Here is an 18,637-nt window from a genome sequence, read left to right as displayed (position 1 = left end):
TCGGGGCGGTTAGGTTAAAAACAAAAAGAAAACAAATGTGTTTGGTTGGGGGGAATCATTTTTGTTTCGAAAAAAATTTCTAAACATCGTGTGTCGGAGGAGGTGACAAACAAGTCATGTTTAGATATAGCAAAACATTAGTTTCCTTTTAGAACACAGCGTTTCTTAGAGAGCACAATATCTGGTAACAATATCTCAATGTAAATGTACCGCCGGAGACATTTACCGGATGGAAAAAATTGTCGAAGCCAAGTTAGCTTGTCACCCCAAGAAGAACCGGTCACGACCTTAACATTCCTCAACCTGTATCACTCACTTCTCTCGACGAATTTAGTTCATTATAGGACTAACCTACATAGGAATTTTGTTTCCAAGTGGGTTCTCAAAGCTCACCATCTAACGCACGAAAGAACGTCTGCCTCCAACTTTCAATTCTCGGAATGCAATAGCTGTTTTACTACGCAGGGTACACTGAATCGACATAAAGCAAGCCATAGTGATTCCCGGCTTTTTATACGTCCTTACTGCCAAAAGTCCTTCAAGACTTATTCGGTTTGTAAAAAGCACGTAGGGACCCACATAAACGAAGTCATCCATATGGTAAAGCAACTCGCAAATGGGTTCATTTACAGTTACAAGCTAATCGATTTTTTTTTATTGTTTGCAGCAATAAGCGCAGCCCTCTTCAGAACTGTCCGAAGTTTCCATTGATGCGGAGGCGCTCGAAAATTCAACAACATTGCCACCAATGTCTGAAACCCAAACCCAATCACACTGGGATTTGGTAATAATTTTTTAAATGTCGATAGCTTTCAAATAATTGAATTTCCTGTTGGATTGATTTTCTAGTTGAATTACGAGCCAAGCAACATGCCAGCTGATTGCAGCACAACTCCCAAGTGACGAATCTACTTTAAATGGAACGAGAGAAGTCAGAGGCGTACATAGTCTTCCTTGCATGACGTCGACCTTGAGTGATGCTACCTCCTTTGGTCCCATGCAGCTAGGCATGGAATTCGATGGTGAGGAGGCGTCCTGTGTTACCGACGCTCCAGCCTACTGATCTTCCAACATTGTACGACAACCAAGTTCTGTCGCAAAGCTTCACTTTCCAGGTTGGAAAATCCGTACGTTGGAACAAGGAGGCAGTTAATCTTCAACTATTTTATTTTTCCATTCGCAGGAATCTGAACTACTTACTGCACCAACGGAGGATTCTAAAAGAGAAGAAACCAAGTTTGTACATTTTGTTTTTTCATTTAAATTTGATTTGGTGTACTTCATGTTTTCTTATTGAATCTTATTGTTCGGAAAAGGTCTCTTTCATGCGAACGAGAATTTAAACGAGCTTCCCATTTAAAGACCCACATGCGAAGTAATTGTGGAACTAATAAATCCCACGTTTGCCCTATCTGCACCAAATCATTCGAAACCGCTCAAGCTTTGACGGTAAGTTGTTTGAATCCGCTAACGTACTTAAGGAAAGCCTTTTATTGACACGTCATTTGAGCGACCTTGGTTTTAATAGGCTCACGATAAGTCTCAGGCCGACCCAGACTCAGAACCTATGCACTGCATGTGCGATTCGTGCGGGCTCAAATTTTTGTCGTTTCAGCTCTACTTACGTCACACCGAAGAAGGATGCACTCAAACGAATGGGCGTACGTAGGAGTTATCGATTACATTTCCTATTAACATTATAAATGGAAAGAAAATCTACTTTATTAATTGTTACAGTGGAAACGAGCTTTAAAGATCAGGACTCGGCTATATTTACTGATACTTCTTCGACCCAAGGAGGTGTTGCTAACGTTATAGACAAGATTTCGAAAAGTCTTTTAAGAGTTCACTCAGTGCAAAAAGAATTTCAAGTAATAAGGGTTTAATATGTAATCGACAAAGGCTTTGCAATTCTAATTATTTTTATTTACTGGTGTGTTTAGAAAACAATCGGATCTTGTTCGTCATAAGAGAACTCACACGGGGGAACGTCCTTTCTCTTGCTCGGATATGTGATAAAAGTTTCACGCTCAAATCCACTTTGACGGCTCATTCGCGTACTCATTCTGCCAATGGTAACAAAACTGTGTCGTGTGAGCTTTGCAACGGCCTTTACTCATGCCGGAAAACGCTTCGAATCCACGTGAGAATTCACACAGGCAAGTCGAGAAATTCATTGTTTTAAATAGTTTAGATTCACGGCCTTTTCTTTTCTAGGGGACAAACCTTTCAAGTGTCCGGAGTGTAATTTGTTCTTCCGGACAACCAGTCACCGACAATCTCACCTCAAGAGTCACCGCAAAGCTGCCCAGGCAGTCGGTAAACCCGGTGCGATCCGTACAGTGTCTTCTGCCGCCAACAAGAGGAAATTAAAAGCTAAGTCGAACAAATACGTAAAATCCACCCAAATTATTTCGTAGTTTTCTTTATTCTTCGTTGTTGCTAAGCGCATTTTTTGTTTTCTTTGTAGCGAGTGTCGAGCCATGACATAGATTATGAAGCTCATCTGGCGAAAGTCATCGCGATATCTAGTGACCTGTCGAATCAACACAATTCTTTGGGCGATCAAAGTGGATCCCTGGGCAATTTGAGTGTGAAATTCCACTTGGACGAAGCCGGCAATGTCCAAGTAATTCATATCACCACCACACCATACTTCGTAATGGTTGAATTGAAAGTTTAAAAAAAAATTCCTTTTCTTTTAGTTGCCAACATTGGACTCGACTACGTTGCTGGACTTGATGGACTTGAGCGATCTTTTCCTGCCCCAGAGCGATGGACAGGTCCAAGGGATAGCATTGACTCAGGAGATGAATTTGTCGCATCTGTTAACCATGAACGAATATAACCGGGACGAGCTGAGCAAGAATTTTATGAACTCTGAATCCGGTTTGCGACTTTTGACGGGGAACCACGGAGGAACAATGCTCGTTTCCAGTTCGCATGCCGATCAGCACCATTCTGAAGTAGAGGAGAGAGCAGATCACGCTATCCTGCTAGAGGCAGTCAATCCTGTTGTTATTTTGGGAGTTTCCAGCGAAACAAATCCTGAACGGGTGTCGGTAATTAGTTAATTACGGCAAGAAATCGCAACTTCCTAAAGCGAATTCAAATGTTCAAATCTATTTTTCTCTGAAATAATACTGTTTCTCTGACGCTACTCAACGATCGGTCATTGAGTCATCGGACATTTGCATCTCGTCGCTTATTAGTAAATTTTTTTGTTTATTATCATCGATTATGATATTTCTTATTCTCTCTTAAAATAAAATGTTTGTATAAATTACATCTACTAAATATAATTTTTTAATTAAAGAAGTGTGCCAAATTTCAAACTTTGTCTATTGTGAACAATGAAAAACAAAAACGTTACGTTTTGCTCACTTAATCGCATTCCCAATCAAACGTTTAATCGAAAACAATGTCAAATTCCCCCCAAAAAAACCTACTAAACCCCGTGAAAAAAAACCCTATCGGGAAACTCGCGCGCGAAGCAAGGGATCGGCATTCTAATATTAAATGTTTATCGAAAAAAAATTTCCCTTTTTTCTGCCAGAAATGGAACACGTTCCATGCAGAAATCTTGTCGATACGCACATTCGCGCACATCCACAGCAAATTCAATTAAAACGTATAAATTGCGCTCGATCGTTTGGCCCCTTGACGTCAGCCGCCGCTCAGAAAAAGAGGATGAATCATCGTTTATTTGATGAAGTTCTGGCTGTTACTTTTTAATTTTTTCTTATATATATAGGAATAGGATACATAAATAGCTCTAGATATACTTTTTGAAACTATTACTACTGTGTACTGTGTATTTTTTTTGTAAACGCCGTGTTCAATTTCCCTTGTCAATGCGACGAATCGAACTTGTTGATTGTGCCAAATCGATCGATCGATTGATTATTTCATCTATCCGAATAATTATGTATTGTAGCTTATTCTCGAAAGCCACGCATTTTCTTTGTCGATGCAATTGCGTGCGCAATGCCCTTATCCGCTGATTGTTTGATCAAAAAATTCCAGGAAACCTACCCGAAACGATTTTGCATGTTATTTCACCCGTCCTCCCAAGGGGTTGGGCAGTGCAGAGGGGAATTTTCCTTGGGTGCCGCCCCCAAAACATTTAGAAATAAATAGATAATGAAGTGACAATACTTCCAAAAGCCTAGGGAAAATTAACAAAAACTCCCTTTTTTCCCTTTCTGCTAGGAAAAGTTCCAAAAAATGGTTCAGCAATCACACGTAGTTGTTGCACAACCCTTATCACAGTGTCACACAGGACCCTACGGCGGGGATTTGCCCCGCCATCTCACATCTCAATAATTGAATTTCCCACCCACTAGATGTCATCACGCGAAGGACTGATTGTACAGGGTAGTTTTCACGGCTGATTTGCTTGCTACTTTTTTAAACATTGTTTTGATTAAGGGCGCTATCTGCGGCCTCTCTTAGCACTAATTAGCTAGTGGCTATAAAAGGAAAATTCTATACCTTCCTTTTGTTTTCCTCCCCCGTACTATTCTTCCTTTTCGTTTCCTTTTCTGCCTTTTTTCCAAATGTTTTCCAAAAACAACTAAGGATTTCCCTTTTTGCCTTTTCAGCTGGGGAACTTTCCAAACAATGTTCCAATGCTGCACTGCCCAACCCCTTGCGTCCTCCTCCTCCGGGTTCACTAAAAATCTCATTTGTCTAATGTCGAAAATTATTGTCCTAATTTGTCAACACTGTTCTTTTCCCCATCCCCCTTTGTCTAAAGTCGTCGAGCCCTTTCGCGCCCTTGGCGAGAACGGGCAGTTCAGAACAAGACGACGACGACGAGAGTCGGCCTCTCTCTCTCTCTCTCTCTAATTTTCCAAGCCCCTTAACTATTCAGTTTTGCCCACTTACACACCCACTTACACACTTACACACCTTTTCATGCTAGAGTTCGTTACCTGTGCAGGGAATGCAATTAATTAGAATTCTATTGCCGTATCAAATTTATTGAGAGCAATACCGTATTGCCCAATACGCATAAAAGAAACCAAAAGAAACTGAAAACTTTTTTCAAAAAAGTCAGCTATATGCTTCAATGCTCAAATGAAAAGAAAAAAAAATTTAATTAAGTCCCATCTCAATCTTCCATGCGGCATACTTAGAGGCAGCAAACTTTGCATTTTTTTCAATTTTCGTCTGTACCGGTTGCAAGAAGAACGCCGTTTCGATAAACCGAAAAGGCCGGTCTGACATCAGGGCGTGCCTTTCCTTTTTGAAAGCTTATTCCCGGCGTTTTTTCCAATTGCTTGAAGGGCGAGATGGGTGGCGTATCTGAAGAAAAAAAGATGGAAGGGTAGTGGGTAGTCTATAGAAAATTAAATGACTTTTAGAAATCAACTTACCATAGACCGAATTCATAAACGGTGCAAAAACCTTTTCGAGTGTTTCAAAAGACAGATTCGAGTCGGTTATGACGGCTCCGGCGACGGCCTTGAACACATCCACTAGAAAAGAGGGAATTGCAATTTGAGTTGCGATGATCTCTTCGTTTTCCGCTAGTTCCCTGTCAAATGGCTATAAAAATGATCAAAAGAAAAAGAGTTATATACACAAAATTAGAATTTGAAAGATTAAAAACTTACAGCAAAGCCAGAGTTTTCACTTTCAGCAAATTCAACAAAGTCTTTCAGGTGTTTCGCCAAATTTGGCGGAAGGTTTTGAATGTAAGCATGAAAGTTATGCTTTGCTGCTAACATTCCAAAAGTGTCGTTGCATACACAGGCTGAGCGTAATTGAGATATGTCTCCAGCACTGTGATACAGTGATTGCTTGAAAAAATGAAGTGCAGCCAAAAACCCTGATGATAAACAGAGCGGTGAAACAGAGCGGGGAAAGTTCTTAAAAAAAAGAGCTACATTAGCTATATGTGTGGTCATGAGATCACATTTTTCATGTTTCATTTATAGTAATGAAATCGAAATTGAAAACACGAATTATAAGTTTTCCGTTTATTTCCCCTCGATTCCCCCTCACCAGTGTTGCCATATCTCAAAATCTCTTTTTTCCCTTGAACGGAAGAGAGAGAAAGAGAAAAGGTATAGATTTTGGGATATGGCAACACTGGTGAGGGGGAATCGAGGGGAAATAAACGGAAAACTTATAATTCGTGTTTTCAATTTCGATTTCATTACTATAAATGAAACATGAAAAATGTGATCTCATGACCACACATAGAGCTAATGCAGCTCTTTTTTTTAAGAACTTTCCCACCCTATAATCTTACGTAGATACCGAATGACAGGTCTCCAAAGTAAGCCCATTCCCTACTAGGCCTCTCGGCCGTACGGATACTTACGCAACGCGATAAAAACCACATATCACGTTGCTGAAAAATTCTAAAAAAAAATCACATGAAACCCCACCCTAATATTAACCTTAGAAAACATTTTGATTGAATTCTACCGAAAATTCAATTAATGGGAGCGTTTTGAAAAACGCGTTTTCCCTACTGATCCTCTCAGCTGTACGGATACTTTCGGTACCCACTGTATGCTGTATGGAAAATGGAGATGGGGCTGCAGTAATTGTTTTCTTGACAGTTTTGCAAAATCTTCTCAGTTTCTTTTTATGTTTCTTTTTAAGCGTCTTGTGTTTTATGTGCGCGAAATCCTCTCAATGTGATTGATACGGCAATACAATTAGAATTAATTGCATTCCCTGCACACTGCACAAACTCTAGACGTGAAAGGGTGCCCTGATGCCGTGTGCCCTGATGTCTGTCTAGTTTAAGCCCAAGCCGCGTTTCGTCCAAGTGTCTAGAAGAAGACGGGGGAAAAGAGCTGAGATGAGGAGACATGTAGAGAGATATACACCTCCCACCACTGCGTCGAGGAGATTCCACTTTTGAGCTTGTTGGGGGAGGAGGAGGAGGTTTCAGGGGTCGGCAACTCTCGCGTGATATTCCCTGGTCCTACACTGCAGTAAGCCGTTGTACAATGTACATGTAGAGAGACTCGCGGAGACTCGTCGTAGTAGTGGTGTATAGAGTGAGTAGAGCGGGAGGGCATCGTATTATACGCGTATGTCAGAGTGATGAAAAGTCAGCAACTGTAACGATGAAACTGCCAAGTGCCAACCGACTTTTGGCATTGCGCAGCGGCAGTAACAATGACAACTCCCAGTTCAGCCACAATCCTAATCATAAATTTCACACATGCCCAGCTATAGTAGCGCCATACCAAGATATTTCCACTCAACAACTCTATAGACTACTAGTGCGCGGGTTGTGCGTGTGATGCGGTGTGATGTTCTGGAGGAGAGAGTCGACTCGATTGTATAAGAACCGTAGGAAAACAAGAATCGAGAAAAGAAAAGAAACAAAATATTTTTGTGAATTTTTTTTCTTTTAAATTTCGCGCACCTTTATCTTATAAGGACAAGATGGTGTTCGCTATCAACCGCCATTTTGTTGGATTGGACGGACTTAACGCAGTGACACCATTACCGGCGAGGAACCACGGGCGGGATTGATTGCGTGACCACGACGTCCCGAAACAAAAAGAAAAAAACGAAAAAAAACGGCACGGCGAAATCCGGCAACTTGACTTATTTCTTTCAGACAGCCCAGCAAACAGCAGGGAGGAGGAAAAGGATGTCGATCTTTATTTTCCAGGGCCAAATAGTTGCATACCAACGCGACACTTTCTTTCATTTCGCGGAACATTAAAGAGGAGAAAATGACGGCCAAACAAGAATGAAAAGAAATGATTTTGTTTTTTCCGTTTAAAAAATAAAAACTATTGCTGAAGAAAAAAATATGGGGGGGTTACGCTTATGGCAGAGCCATAGATGCCTGGTCGGTTCACGGCTGTGTGAAAAATGTGTGAAAAATCAGTGACTACTCCTGATAGTCTGGGAGCTGGGCCCCAAAAACATGACAAAGATTTAGCAAAATCTATAACAACATATACAACAACAGCAGGGCGAATGTCGTTTGAGAGTCCGCAGGACTTCCTGGCGCATCCGTCGTGACGTGGAGACCATAGGATGAATGAGGAATTCAGAGTAGAGTCAGTAGACAATAAGAGCGCAAAGGGCGGCCCGCGGCCGCTACTGTACTGGATTCACCACAGTACCCTGTTGTTGTTATCCCCAAGAGCGTCTTTACGACTTTCGTCTGCTTTTTCACGTGTCACAGACTCACAGACACATTGCACATTTTCGCTCGACGTTTGTATTGACGCTAACGTTTTTTTTACTTCTGTCTGACATTTTTTATTGATTCTTATTGGATAAATCTGAAAGTATATTCCCTGCATATCAGAATGGAGTGGATAAAACATAAAGACTTCCCTGAAGAAATGACAGCCAACACTCAGAACCTTGACTCTGCTCTCTCAGAAATGGAGGCAGTTGTCAATGCATTAACTTCTGTGCCATTAACTGAAGTCCATTCATGTGTAAGTTTTGTTTCACATTAAAAGATTCCCTAAATAATCAATCTATTACACAGTTGAAACCTATAGAACACTCCAAGTTTGACACCGCTTCTGTATATGCTGTGACTTCTCTGTTCTGGGGTAAGCATTGTAATATTTCATACTTCAAAATAAGAATTAATCATTTTTTGTTGTTGTAGCATACATGAAAACAAGAGGGGTTGACCCAAAAACTAATGGTTTACCAAGGGAGCTTGAGAGAGTAAAGAGTGCAATTGGCCGATCTAAGAAGATTGTGGACAGAGCTCTGGCTCCTAAAGTTGATATCTCAGCAGCCAAGAGGTTCATTCGTGGTGGTCTCTGGGAGCCTAAAGACAGTGAACAAAGAGAAGGTTCTAATCAAGAAAAAAGTGATGTTTCCAAGCCACCACCTAACAAAAGAATAAGATTTGATGATGCAGGATCACCAGAACTGAATAATGCAGAAAGGTAGTCACCAAAAATACAAATCTCTAATCTTCACTGTGTTTTTACGTGTTGATTTGCATTCTTTGCTTTTTAAAGCATTTTCTGGTAAGACAATAATTTACATACATGATTTTTATACGAAATGTGTATTTATTCTGGTTCATGAAATTTTATTGAACATTTAATTTTCATTCTTATTTTTGGAAAGCGACTACGGTTACGTTATGTCCCTTCTTTCCTCCAAATTCAAACGACGGAGTGGGAAGCACCTCGCGAACTTTGAAATGACCTACCCATTCCGGAAAAATTTATCAGTTTAATTTTATTGCAGATTTGAACTAATCATAAATTTTTTCTTATTATACCTCTATGACCGATGGTCTGCTTCAAATAAGTCTCGGTGTGGCAACAGGTTGCCACCAAAAGAATTCCACCAGGCATAAGAAGTTCGTGCATATTTTTTAAGTAAGTTTCGCGAAACTGCTCCTCTTTTGCTTTGGTGTAGACGGTACTTCCTGCAGTTGCGTAGGAATCATACAATCCTTTGTCCAAAATCAGTCGATATTTTTTGTTGAGTGGCGATTGTGCCGTATCAGAAGGAACGGAGCCCATCACATCACAGACCTGGTAAAATAATTATAATGGTAATTTTTTAGCACACTCAAACTTGAACATGGTACACAAGATAATGTACCTCTAGTTTAACTTTAACACATTCCTGATGGGAAATTTCTGTGGCCAATTTAATAGCAACTGGCGATTTATCAATACCGGTGACGTTGACGAATCCCTGGTGATACTGCGATAATTCCAACAAAAATCAGTAATTTACTCTAATTGACTAATTCTAAGTTTAGGTTGCAACAAAATACCAGTTGAAAAATGATGTAAGCGTTACCGCATCCTATATCAAGAATAGGATCTTCGCATTCGATATTGCTTTTGATCCATGTTAAAATGGCTTGAAGTACATCTTCACTACACCTGAAAGGCGAATAAGATCAAGATGTGAAATAAAATTCTCTTGGACAATCGTCCAGGACAAAATAACTAACCAGTCATCTCCAATATCTCCGTGATCACAGAAATTTTCCAAATCTTCCTCGTACTTTTTATCCATGCTAACGTATTCAAAAAATGGCTAATTTAAATGATTAAATTGACGAAGATTAAAATTGGGTTTTACTTGACTTCCATGATAGAGTTGGGCGAATCGAATCGAGTACCTAAGACAGCAAAAACTGAGACTAGAATGAACTACGTCGGAGTGGTATACAACCTCAATTTATACGTTGACTGATGTACATCATGTTTACGTTTTAAATACTGATTCTCATCTATTCCCAAACGGATTTCACCTTCTGGGGTTCCGCGAAAGAAATGAAGGACACGCAATTGACATACACTTGCTTGATAGAAATAACATCTTTTCGGCTTTTCCTTTAGGATTCAGTAGTTGCAGTAGTCAGCGATTCTTTCTTTTTCTTTTTAATAATTAATTTTTTCTTCAGAGAAATTTTTCATTTGCGTCTTTTGCCCGATCCCCCGATTACCCGATGGCGTAAATTGTATCGCGCGGTTCGCGCCCCTTTTTGAGTTTTTGCGCGAAAATTCGCATCGGGCAACGGCAACATTGTAAGGAATTAACTGCATTAGTGCAGCACTATTTCTATTTGACAACTAACATATCAGCAATTTTCGAATCGGAAGAAATTTTAGTCGCGTAATTACTTGTTGGTGATTTTATTGAAATGAATGTACTATTTCTTGAAAAACGTTTCCTCTTAAGTACCGTTAAATCAACAACATTTTTTTTTTAGGTGGAACACTGGCTAAGTGAACTTTTTGTTTCTCCCAAAAAACCTAATGTTAGCATAAAAAAGGCAGGTAACAAAGGTGTGCCCAGTTTTGAGAAGAACCAAACAACCAACCAGATTTTAAGTGATTTGCGAGATGCAAATTTGTCAGCTGATTTACAAGCAGGAGAAGAAATAAAAATCATGAAAATTCTTACCAAAGAGCATATAGCTGAAAGTATAAACTTATTATAGTTTAAAATTACAAGCATAATTACAATGAATCAACTTTCATACTTGTTTTATTTTAGCTGCTAGGTTGACCAATATTCTGAGGCCATTGAAACTGGATGTAGGGAACCTGCCTGATGAACTGAGAAAACTTGTGGAAATAATTTCGGTGGCAAATCAGAAAGCACAGGAATTAGAAGAAACAACTGAAATATCTACTAAATTACCTGACCTATCTGTAAGTCAAACTCAGGCGCTTCAACGACTTCAAAACCTTGAGAAGTAGGCAATACCATGGTTTCAATTTTTTGTGGTGATTACTTTGAAACTTTTATATTTTACTTATTTCAAAGGATTCAAGAGAGTTTACATCATATGAACATAAGAGATAGCCATGAGCAACTAGCTAGGAAAAAAGAGACAGAATTTCTGTCAAAAAAAATTGGAGAATATGCTGGACATGTTCGTCATCTGGAGGTAAGTACTTTTTTCATTATTTGTGCTGTCAGTCATTTTGTATACAATGAAAATAATTGAAATTACATTCTTACTAGAAAAAATTGGAAGCGGTAGAATATACCTCCGAGATTGGTCACAGATCATTAGAAAAGCGCTCAAAAGAGCTCATTTTAGCAGGCGAAAAACTTTCGCAGTTGAGGTCTAAATTGGATATTTACTCCGATTTAACTCCAGACATTAATTTAGCAAAGATTCAACTACAGAATGTCAAAGATGAATTGATGCAACTTGAAAGTAAAATAACAGACAATATTTCCAATATTAATTCAAATTAACTTACTTATATTTCTGTTAATACAAACAAAATCAACATATTCGAGTCTCTCAGTAAAAAAAAACATTCGGCATCATGCATCAGTGTGTTTTATGGTTTGTACAGTTACCATAATTCTTTGTCACTATTTCTCGGAGATACCTTTGGAAAGATCGGCATTGAAGATCGTAGAATCTCGCGCCGGAAGTACTCGACAGCCTTTCTTAGTCCAGCATCCAGTGAAATCTATGGGAACATTAAACACCGATTTTAAATAAGACTGTATTTACACTAAAAGTTAAAAGTACCTTTGGTTCCCAGTTTAAATATTTTTTAGCTCTAGTGATATCAGGTCTTCTCCTTTGGGGATCATCTTCAACTGCAGGAAGATAACGTATCGAGCTATCCGCACCGTTGACGATTGATTTTATTATCTGTGCAAATTCTGGGTGAAAGTGTATTACTGAAGATTTTATTCTCTTTTTTAAATGCTTTTGGCTTAATATCACTATATACCATCGATAGTGTGTTCGACGGGGTTGCCCAAGTTAATCGGCAATGTGTACGATGAATTCATCAAAGCAACAAGGCCATCTACTAAATCCGATACGTATTGAAAAGAACGAGTTTGTTTTCCGTGGCCGTAAATCTTAGTTATTGTGAAAACATTAGCTTCCTAATTATAGGCTGAACATTGAGGCATGAATGATACTTACAGTTATGCTTTCGTTTTGTAATGCTTGCAGTATAAAGTTCGAGACTACTCTTCCATCGTTCATGTGCATTCTAGGTCCATAGGTATTAAAAATACGGGCAACTCTGACTTGTACTTTTTCTTGTTTGGCATAAGCATAGCTTAAAGTCTCTGCTACCCGTTTTCCCTCATCATAACAAGCTCTAGGACCTACGGGAAATTCAGTTATAAAATTTGGGCAGCAAAATCTAAAAGAAGCTAAATACCTATGGGATTTACGTGGCCCCAGTAAGACTCAGACTGAGGATGAATTTCTGGATCACCGTAGACTTCTGAGGTACTTGCAATAAGTATTCTGGCGTTTACACGTCTGGCTAAACCTGAAATAGCCGAGGAAAACATGAAATCTTGACATATGTTAACGAAGACTTCAATTTCTTACCTAACATATTTATAGTACCAACAGTATTGGTTTTAATAGTTTTCACTGGATTGAGCATATAATGTGGAGGGCTGGCTGGTGACGCTAAATGGTAAATTTCATCAACTTCAATGAGCAATGGGTTGACTATATCGTGATGGATCAGTTCGAAATTTCCGTGACCAATCCAATGTTCGACATTTCTCTTCCGTCCAGTAAAAAAATTGTCGACAACAATAACTTCATGCCCTTCTCTCATGAGGTAATCAACCAGGTGGGAACCAACAAATCCAGCTCCTCCAGTTACCTATTATTATAAAGTTAGTGTAAAAGGTTAATAAAAAAGTGGGTTTTTAAATTTCAAAATAATGTTTTTTTATTACTAGAATTCTTTTCCTGTCCTTGTAGTTTAAAAATTTTATATTAGGAAAAGTCTTTGGAACTCTGAATTCTGCTTGTTCCAAACTAATCTCTAATTCACTGATTTTGTTCTTAAGTAAATTTATTTCGTTGAAGACATCTCTTTGATTTTTAATTGACTTCTCTTCTTTTTTGGATTTGGATTCCGAATTATAATTAAGAATTGGTTGAAGTAAGTGGTATCCAGCTGTATGAAAAAAAAACTGTGGGACTGTTAAATTTAATTGATTTAAATTAGCTTACCAAGCAAGCAGAATAACAGAAGACATATGGTGGTAACACGTTGGTGTTTACTAGCAAAGTTGTAGATTGAATATCTCATTCTTTGATAGGCAGCATCAATAGTGAACACTTAGATTTTAGATTGAAACTGTGAAGGGGTCTATAGAAACCAACAATAAACAGAGGTCAGTGATATTAAGGTCAATGGTTCAACATATAATATAATGGTAAAATTATAAGAAAATCAATGTTAACGAAATTACTACTTGATAGCGCAAATCGATCCGCTCTGTGAATACGTTAAAGTGATATCACAAGATAGTTGACAATTGTAAATTCACAAAGTTTTCAAGATTTTACAGATTTGAAACGAATTTAACTCCACCCAATACGTAACGGTACATCATTTCTTTAATCACGTGAATAATTTTCTGACCGAAGGCGGTCAAACGCATATCCTTAGGAATGAAGATCTTCAAGTTTGTAAACACAAGACTATATAATCGATGTAGAAGACAGCGCCGAGTTTTTATCGATTTACCGTTGATTATCGTGGAAAGAAGAAACCGCCCCTAACCAAAAAAAATATAAAACCGTTAGCAGACGATGTATGTTAGGAGAAATCCAATATTTTTTGTGTCATTCCACTAATGTAACAGGCGACACTGAAAGCGCAGAAACGTTTGAAATTTTTCCATTCCTTTAAATCGCGAACACAAGTTCCGTTCCGATTAGAAGAATGTCGAAATTCAGCTTATTTAAATGTTACTTTAAAGGAAAACCATCCATTCTAGTGCTTGTGTTTTTAAGTTATTTCTTACATCTTGGCTTTTGCCAAGATCTAATGTCTGGAACTCCAGACAGTGAATACGATGAGAAAGCTCTTAATACGCATCGGCTTGACAATCTTAACTTATTACTGTACACTTTTTTGCTCATCCTCACTGTTGTTACAATATGGATGTTCAAACATAGAAGATTAAGGTTCCTGCACGAAACAGGTCTTGCTGTAATTTATGGTATGTTGGAAAGAAACCTTGGATTTTCACAGATTTCAATATTTTATACATATTTTATTTCAAATACAGGCTTAGTTGTTGGAGCCATTATTCGTTATACAGGTCCAATTACTGAACCGAGGATTATTCCTGTGGTACCAGCTACAGGAATTCATTACAACCATTCAGTTCCTCCTGATATCTTGTGGCTTCAGCTTTCTAATAAAAGAATGTCATCCAAAGCTTCAGCCACCTATCTCAACAACCATACATTTGTTTATACTTTCAGAGGAGAAATTGATAATACTTCTCTTAACGAAATTGATCAAAAGGTACAGATTTGATCTCTTTGTTAATAAGTAAATGTTAAGATGAAATAAGAAAAATATAAATTTAAATATAAATTTATTTTTTTTTCATTTTAGGCTACCTTTGACCCTGAAGTTTTCTTCAATTTACTTCTACCACCCATTATTTTCCATGCTGCATACAGTCTGAAAAGGGTAATTTAGTTTAATTTTCTTATTGCTCAATATTGAAGTAATCTTATATCTTGTTTTCTTTTCTTTAGTCTTTATTTATTTTGATTTAATGATAATTGTTTTGTCTCTTATTTTATAATCCAGAAATATTTTTTCAAAAACCTTGGTGCAATCTTTACATTTGCTTTCATCGGAACTACGGTTACTGCTTTTGTTACTGGGTAAATACGTTTAGTTTTCTACTTCGATATATCGATACATTGAAAGAATAACTAAACTTAAACAATTACTATAGGTCTCTGATTTGGGGATTCATACAAATTTTCCCATATCTAGCCAAAGATTTTTCCTTTTTGGACACGTTATACTTTGGTGCTGTCATTTCGGCTACGGATCCAGTCACTATTCTTGCCATTTTCTCTGAATTACATGTCGATGTCAATCTTTACGCTCTTGTTTTTGGTGAAAGTGTCTTGAACGACGCTATCGCTATCGTTTTAACCAGGTTTGTCTAAATTCTTATTGAAAATTAAAGTGTTTCATTAATTATTCGTTTCCTTTTTGCACAGAGCTATTCAAAGTTATGCCGAAAAGTATAATCCTAATCATGGCGGTTTCGAGATGGTGGCTTTTTTCCAGGCTGTTGGCGAGTTTTTACTCATTTTTACTTCGTCACTTGTTCTGGGATCTACACTTGGAATTGCAACTGCTCTTGTAAGATAACACAAATTTGTAAGAAAAATTTGTAATTCTCAAAATCTTTTTTTCTTTAATGTAGTTGACCAAATTCACCCGTATTCGCGATTTTCCTTTGTTGGAAACTTGTCTTTTCGTTCTGATGTCATACACCACTTTCCTAATAGCAGAAGCTACTGATCTGACCGGTAAGGGCGTGATGGAACTTTATAAAGCTTATAGTTTTTGAGTTAACAGAGCATGATCTGATTTTATTTATTTAGGCATAGTGTCAGTCTTGTTCTGTGGGATGTGTCAAGCGCATTACACTTACAACAATTTGTCGGATGATTCACGTGTCCGAACCAAATCCTTTTTCGAACTATTAAACTTCTTGGCCGAAAATTTCATCTTTTCATACATTGGTGTATCTATGTTTACTTTCCCCAAACATCATTTTGATGTCGCATTCATTTGCATTTCATTTGTAAGTTGATTTATTGATTTAATTGTTTTAATATTCTCTAACTATATTTCCTGGTAATTCCAGATTGCCGTGGCTTTAGGTAGAGCGGCCAACATCTATCCATTGTCTTTCTTACTAAATTTCGGAAGAAAACCTAAAATCAGTCGAAATTTTCAACACGTTCTCTTCTTCTCCGGTAAGAATTGATTTTCCATAAATTTTAAACCAGCTTTTACTCAACCATGATTGATGTCAAGGAATGCGTGGAGCCATGGCTTTTGCATTGGCAATTCGTAACACGATGTCCAAAGCTCGACAAACTTTTCTAACAACGACTAGTCTGATAGTTATTGGATCCGTCATTTTTGTGGGTGGATCTGTAACCCCTCTTTTGACTTGCTTTGGAATACCGTGAGTGCTCTTTGTTCTTAAAATCCAGCGAAATATAATCAATTTTTACCTGACGAAAATATATATTAATTCCAGTGTGGGCGTTGATGAAGAAGCAGACCACGCAGCTTTGCCTGGAACACCACACAGAGTAATTGATATTTCTATTTTCATTTTTTGTTTGCGTTTGCTTTTCGGTTACCAGCTTTTACGCTTGTTAAATTGCTTTTTTTTACAAAATTTGCTTGATTGGTGGTGTCATTGGCTTATGTATAATCCTGCTTGCTATCCCTGGCGTCGGTTTTTTTATTAATTTATTTTGTTTCTTGGTTGGCCAATTCCTTACTGCTTGTTGCTCGGCTTTTTCTCTCCCTGTAATAATCCCGCAGAATTACGGTTCCATAGCGCTGCAAACCCCGGTAACAATGACCACTACCCTTCACATCAGAACATTTTCCTTTTAACGTACACTGTCCCATTTACTTTTTAATCATTAACAGGGTGGAGACTCGGTCGAAGGCGCAATAGAGCCTTCCCGATCCGGTAGCCAGTCGGAGAAATCTTGGCTGGCTCGCATTTGGGGAGGTTTCGACACCAAGTACATGAAACCTTTGCTTACGCACAGCAAGCCAACCCTTATTGACACGTTACCCCCTTGCTGTCTTCCAGTAGCACGGATGCTGACCACTTCTGAACAGTTGAATCAGGCAAGTTGTTTTTAAGATCTCTTGCTCATATTTTAATGTGTGTGTGTATCGGAAATTCAATTTCGGATGTTATAGGGAAGCGGAGCTCATGGTGATTCAGATATTGAACTATGTATTGATGATACCGATAGTGTAAGGTCAAGCGGACCGCGTGCTTTTGCTTCCACGCAGCCAGGATTCCAACGAGTAAGTGTATACTATATTAAAAATATGCTAGAGGTAAAATGTGACATTAAGAGGATGAAAGCGGTTGATTCTGTACCATTCGTGAGAAAATCGTAGCCTTGCACCGTTCGAATTGCACCACTTGGTAGAATTGTAAACCCATGCACGACAGTGACTTATTTCAAAGTTTTATTTTGAAATCACAATTTCATATTTGACGTTATTGATTACGAGAATTCTTGCGTTCTAAGCACGGTTGCCACCTAATTTTTTCCAGTTTATCTTCACTGTAGTAAGTTTAGTAAATTTTATTTTTTGACTGAGCCGTCCATTAGTATTTCTATATTCGCCTTTTATTGTTCTCTCTATTTATTTTTGTTTCTTCTTACATTATCTTTGAAAATTTATTGTTTTAATTTCATTATGTTTCTTTGATTTTCAGTTTCTTTAGTGATTCGTTCCTGTGGAGTATTTCGTTTCGCCCAACACCATTTTTATTCACTTCTTTTGTAGAGGGTTTAGACGGGTATTATTGTGACTTGCCTTTCCCCATCACTTATTCTTAACTGTGACATTTAAAAGTATTGGCCTTCAACTTTGTATTATCATTTAAATTGATTGGCCAGATGAGGTTAGTTTGATTTTCCCCCTTTGCTTGATTGTTTTCTCCCATGAAAGGTTTATTTCGTCAACGATAGAAAGATGGCTGTGGACGACGAGGAACGGCATTTGTTCTATCCAATTGTTTCGCCAGAGGCCCTATCGTGTGATTCACTAGGCAACAAAATTTTGCCTGGTTCGAGTGTGTGAAACAAATTTGAAATAATTTGTGCATGTCTCTGTATTTCCCATTATTTTCTTTTTCCCTAAACCTTCTGAAATTCCTTTCCATTAAATATGCGCTCAAATCGTCGGCAAGAAATTGGTGGAGGAAGAAGAAAAAGAAATCAACTTTTGTCATCGGCATTCCGAGAAGGCATGCCGGCGAATATCTTAGCGTCTAGTCCCAAGAGATGTTATCCTCTTCTGTTTTAAATGATCTATTTCTGTTCCACATTTACCCTTATACTTTTGTTTTGTTTTCCCGCCTGCATATCTTTCATGACAAAAAAAAAAATTACGCATCAGTGTATAAAATAGGGCAAACTCTTGTTTTTATTTAATATCATTTGGTGTTAATTGAAAAACAAATAAAGGTGCCATGAATAATTATTCTATCTGTATGTATTTTATTTCAAACCATTATAGTTACTAATTTGGATGTTAATCACTGTAAATTGAGAAAAAGAGAAACTTTTAATCCAAAAAGTAAA

General features: G+C 38.0%; 5 protein-coding genes and 1 long non-coding RNA gene across 13 annotated transcripts; 4 read left to right on the top strand and 2 right to left on the bottom strand.

Moving 5' to 3' along the window:
• The first annotated feature begins 1,060 nt into the window (after nt 1–1,060).
• On the top strand, nt 1,061–1,509 carry LOC124314353. Its single transcript, XR_006911179.1, has 3 exons — nt 1,061–1,115; nt 1,184–1,236; nt 1,317–1,509. It is a non-coding gene; the product is annotated as an uncharacterized LOC124314353 (long non-coding RNA).
• A 6,633-nt stretch (nt 1,510–8,142) lies between these two features.
• Nucleotides 8,143–9,021, top strand: LOC124314272 (nuclear nucleic acid-binding protein C1D-like). Of its 4 annotated transcripts, XM_046779436.1 has the most exons (5): nt 8,145–8,212; nt 8,284–8,438; nt 8,492–8,558; nt 8,618–8,809; nt 8,865–9,021. In XM_046779436.1, exons 2-5 carry the CDS (start codon nt 8,304–8,306, stop codon nt 8,891–8,893), a joined length of 423 nt encoding a protein of 140 aa, XP_046635392.1. In that variant the 5' UTR covers nt 8,145–8,212; nt 8,284–8,303; the 3' UTR covers nt 8,894–9,021. The 4 variants fall into 4 exon arrangements, with proteins under 4 accessions (XP_046635391.1, XP_046635392.1, XP_046635389.1 ...); XM_046779435.1 differs by having other exon boundaries at nt 8,143–8,208; nt 8,618–9,021; XM_046779433.1 differs by having other exon boundaries at nt 8,618–9,021.
• A 39-nt stretch (nt 9,022–9,060) lies between these two features.
• Nucleotides 9,061–10,398, bottom strand: LOC124314248 (EEF1A lysine methyltransferase 2-like). Its single transcript, XM_046779403.1, has 6 exons — nt 10,072–10,398; nt 9,941–10,006; nt 9,758–9,869; nt 9,580–9,684; nt 9,251–9,509; nt 9,061–9,174 (listed from the first exon to the last, which is right to left on the bottom strand). Exons 1-6 carry the CDS (start codon nt 10,080–10,082, stop codon nt 9,080–9,082), a joined length of 648 nt encoding a protein of 215 aa, XP_046635359.1. The 5' UTR covers nt 10,083–10,398; the 3' UTR covers nt 9,061–9,079.
• Nucleotides 10,399–10,531: 133 nt separating this feature from the next.
• On the top strand, nt 10,532–11,745 carry LOC124314226. 2 transcript variants are annotated; one of them, XM_046779370.1, is made up of 5 exons: nt 10,532–10,642; nt 10,706–10,919; nt 10,993–11,194; nt 11,266–11,389; nt 11,467–11,745. In XM_046779370.1, the coding sequence occupies exons 1-5, from the start codon at nt 10,637–10,639 to the stop codon at nt 11,704–11,706; spliced, it is 786 nt and encodes a 261-aa protein (XP_046635326.1). In that variant the 5' UTR covers nt 10,532–10,636; the 3' UTR covers nt 11,707–11,745. The 2 variants fall into 2 exon arrangements, with proteins under 2 accessions (XP_046635326.1, XP_046635327.1); XM_046779371.1 differs by having other exon boundaries at nt 11,266–11,393.
• LOC124314126 (UDP-glucuronic acid decarboxylase 1-like) lies at nt 11,697–13,953 on the bottom strand. 2 transcript variants are annotated; one of them, XM_046779178.1, is made up of 9 exons: nt 13,705–13,953; nt 13,463–13,601; nt 13,183–13,406; nt 12,821–13,106; nt 12,645–12,758; nt 12,401–12,588; nt 12,201–12,333; nt 11,993–12,129; nt 11,697–11,930 (listed from the first exon to the last, which is right to left on the bottom strand). In XM_046779178.1, the coding sequence occupies exons 2-9, from the start codon at nt 13,539–13,541 to the stop codon at nt 11,811–11,813; spliced, it is 1,281 nt and encodes a 426-aa protein (XP_046635134.1). In that variant the 5' UTR covers nt 13,542–13,601; nt 13,705–13,953; the 3' UTR covers nt 11,697–11,810. The 2 variants fall into 2 exon arrangements, with proteins under 2 accessions (XP_046635134.1, XP_046635133.1); XM_046779177.1 differs by having other exon boundaries at nt 13,708–13,953.
• Nucleotides 13,954–14,049: 96 nt separating this feature from the next.
• LOC124314026 (sodium/hydrogen exchanger 6-like) lies at nt 14,050–18,536 on the top strand. Of its 3 annotated transcripts, none has more exons than XM_046778982.1 (15): nt 14,050–14,460; nt 14,530–14,771; nt 14,865–14,942; nt 15,066–15,142; nt 15,217–15,426; nt 15,491–15,635; nt 15,700–15,805; nt 15,881–16,083; nt 16,147–16,258; nt 16,320–16,473; nt 16,549–16,603; nt 16,842–16,871; nt 16,953–17,159; nt 17,235–17,345; nt 18,003–18,536. In XM_046778982.1, exons 1-15 carry the CDS (start codon nt 14,181–14,183, stop codon nt 18,132–18,134), a joined length of 2,142 nt encoding a protein of 713 aa, XP_046634938.1. In that variant the 5' UTR covers nt 14,050–14,180; the 3' UTR covers nt 18,135–18,536. The 3 variants fall into 3 exon arrangements, with proteins under 3 accessions (XP_046634938.1, XP_046634940.1, XP_046634939.1); XM_046778984.1 differs by having other exon boundaries at nt 17,767–18,536; XM_046778983.1 differs by lacking the exon at nt 16,842–16,871.
• Nucleotides 18,537–18,637: the final 101 nt, after the last annotated feature.

The sequence above is a fragment of the Daphnia pulicaria genome, chromosome 10 (assembly GCF_021234035.1).
Source record: "Daphnia pulicaria isolate SC F1-1A chromosome 10, SC_F0-13Bv2, whole genome shotgun sequence".
In the NCBI taxonomy this organism is placed as follows: domain Eukaryota; kingdom Metazoa; phylum Arthropoda; class Branchiopoda; order Diplostraca; family Daphniidae; genus Daphnia; species Daphnia pulicaria.
Note: the sequence above shows the minus strand (reverse complement) of the source record. Positions and strands in the feature narration are given on the sequence as shown.

Bases quoted from the DNA above. Each gene is read 5' to 3' on its own strand.
- LOC124314272 (XM_046779435.1), top strand. From the start codon at position 8,304: ATGGAGTGGATAAAACATAAAGACTTCCCTGAAGAAATGACAGCCAAC. The intron at 8,439-8,491 runs GTAAGTTTTGTT...TCTATTACACAG, and splicing joins TAACTGAAGTCCATTCATGT to TTGAAACCTATAGAACACTC. The intron at 8,559-8,617 runs GTAAGCATTGTA...TTGTTGTTGTAG, and splicing joins TGTGACTTCTCTGTTCTGGG to CATACATGAAAACAAGAGGG.
- LOC124314248 (XM_046779403.1), bottom strand. The intron at 9,870-9,940 runs GTTAGTTATTTT...TTCGCCTTTCAG, and splicing joins GGAGATATTGGAGATGACTG to GTGTAGTGAAGATGTACTTC. The intron at 9,685-9,757 runs GTATTTTGTTGC...GAATTATCGCAG, and splicing joins CTTACATCATTTTTCAACTG to TATCACCAGGGATTCGTCAA.
- LOC124314226 (XM_046779370.1), top strand. The intron at 10,920-10,992 runs GTATAAACTTAT...GTTTTATTTTAG, and splicing joins CAAAGAGCATATAGCTGAAA to CTGCTAGGTTGACCAATATT. The intron at 11,390-11,466 runs GTAAGTACTTTT...CATTCTTACTAG, and splicing joins GACATGTTCGTCATCTGGAG to AAAAAATTGGAAGCGGTAGA.
- LOC124314126 (XM_046779178.1), bottom strand. From the start codon at position 13,541: ATGAGATATTCAATCTACAACTTTGCTAGTAAACACCAACGTGTTACC. The intron at 13,107-13,182 runs GTAATAAAAAAA...TTATAATAATAG, and splicing joins AGGACAGGAAAAGAATTCTA to GTAACTGGAGGAGCTGGATT. The intron at 11,931-11,992 runs GTACTTTTAACT...ATGTTCCCATAG, and splicing joins ATTTAAACTGGGAACCAAAG to ATTTCACTGGATGCTGGACT.
- LOC124314026 (XM_046778982.1), top strand. From the start codon at position 14,181: ATGTCGAAATTCAGCTTATTTAAATGTTACTTTAAAGGAAAACCATCC. The intron at 16,259-16,319 runs GTAAGAATTGAT...ATTGATGTCAAG, and splicing joins ACACGTTCTCTTCTTCTCCG to GAATGCGTGGAGCCATGGCT. The intron at 17,346-18,002 runs GTAAGTGTATAC...CTCCCATGAAAG, and splicing joins CGCAGCCAGGATTCCAACGA to GTTTATTTCGTCAACGATAG.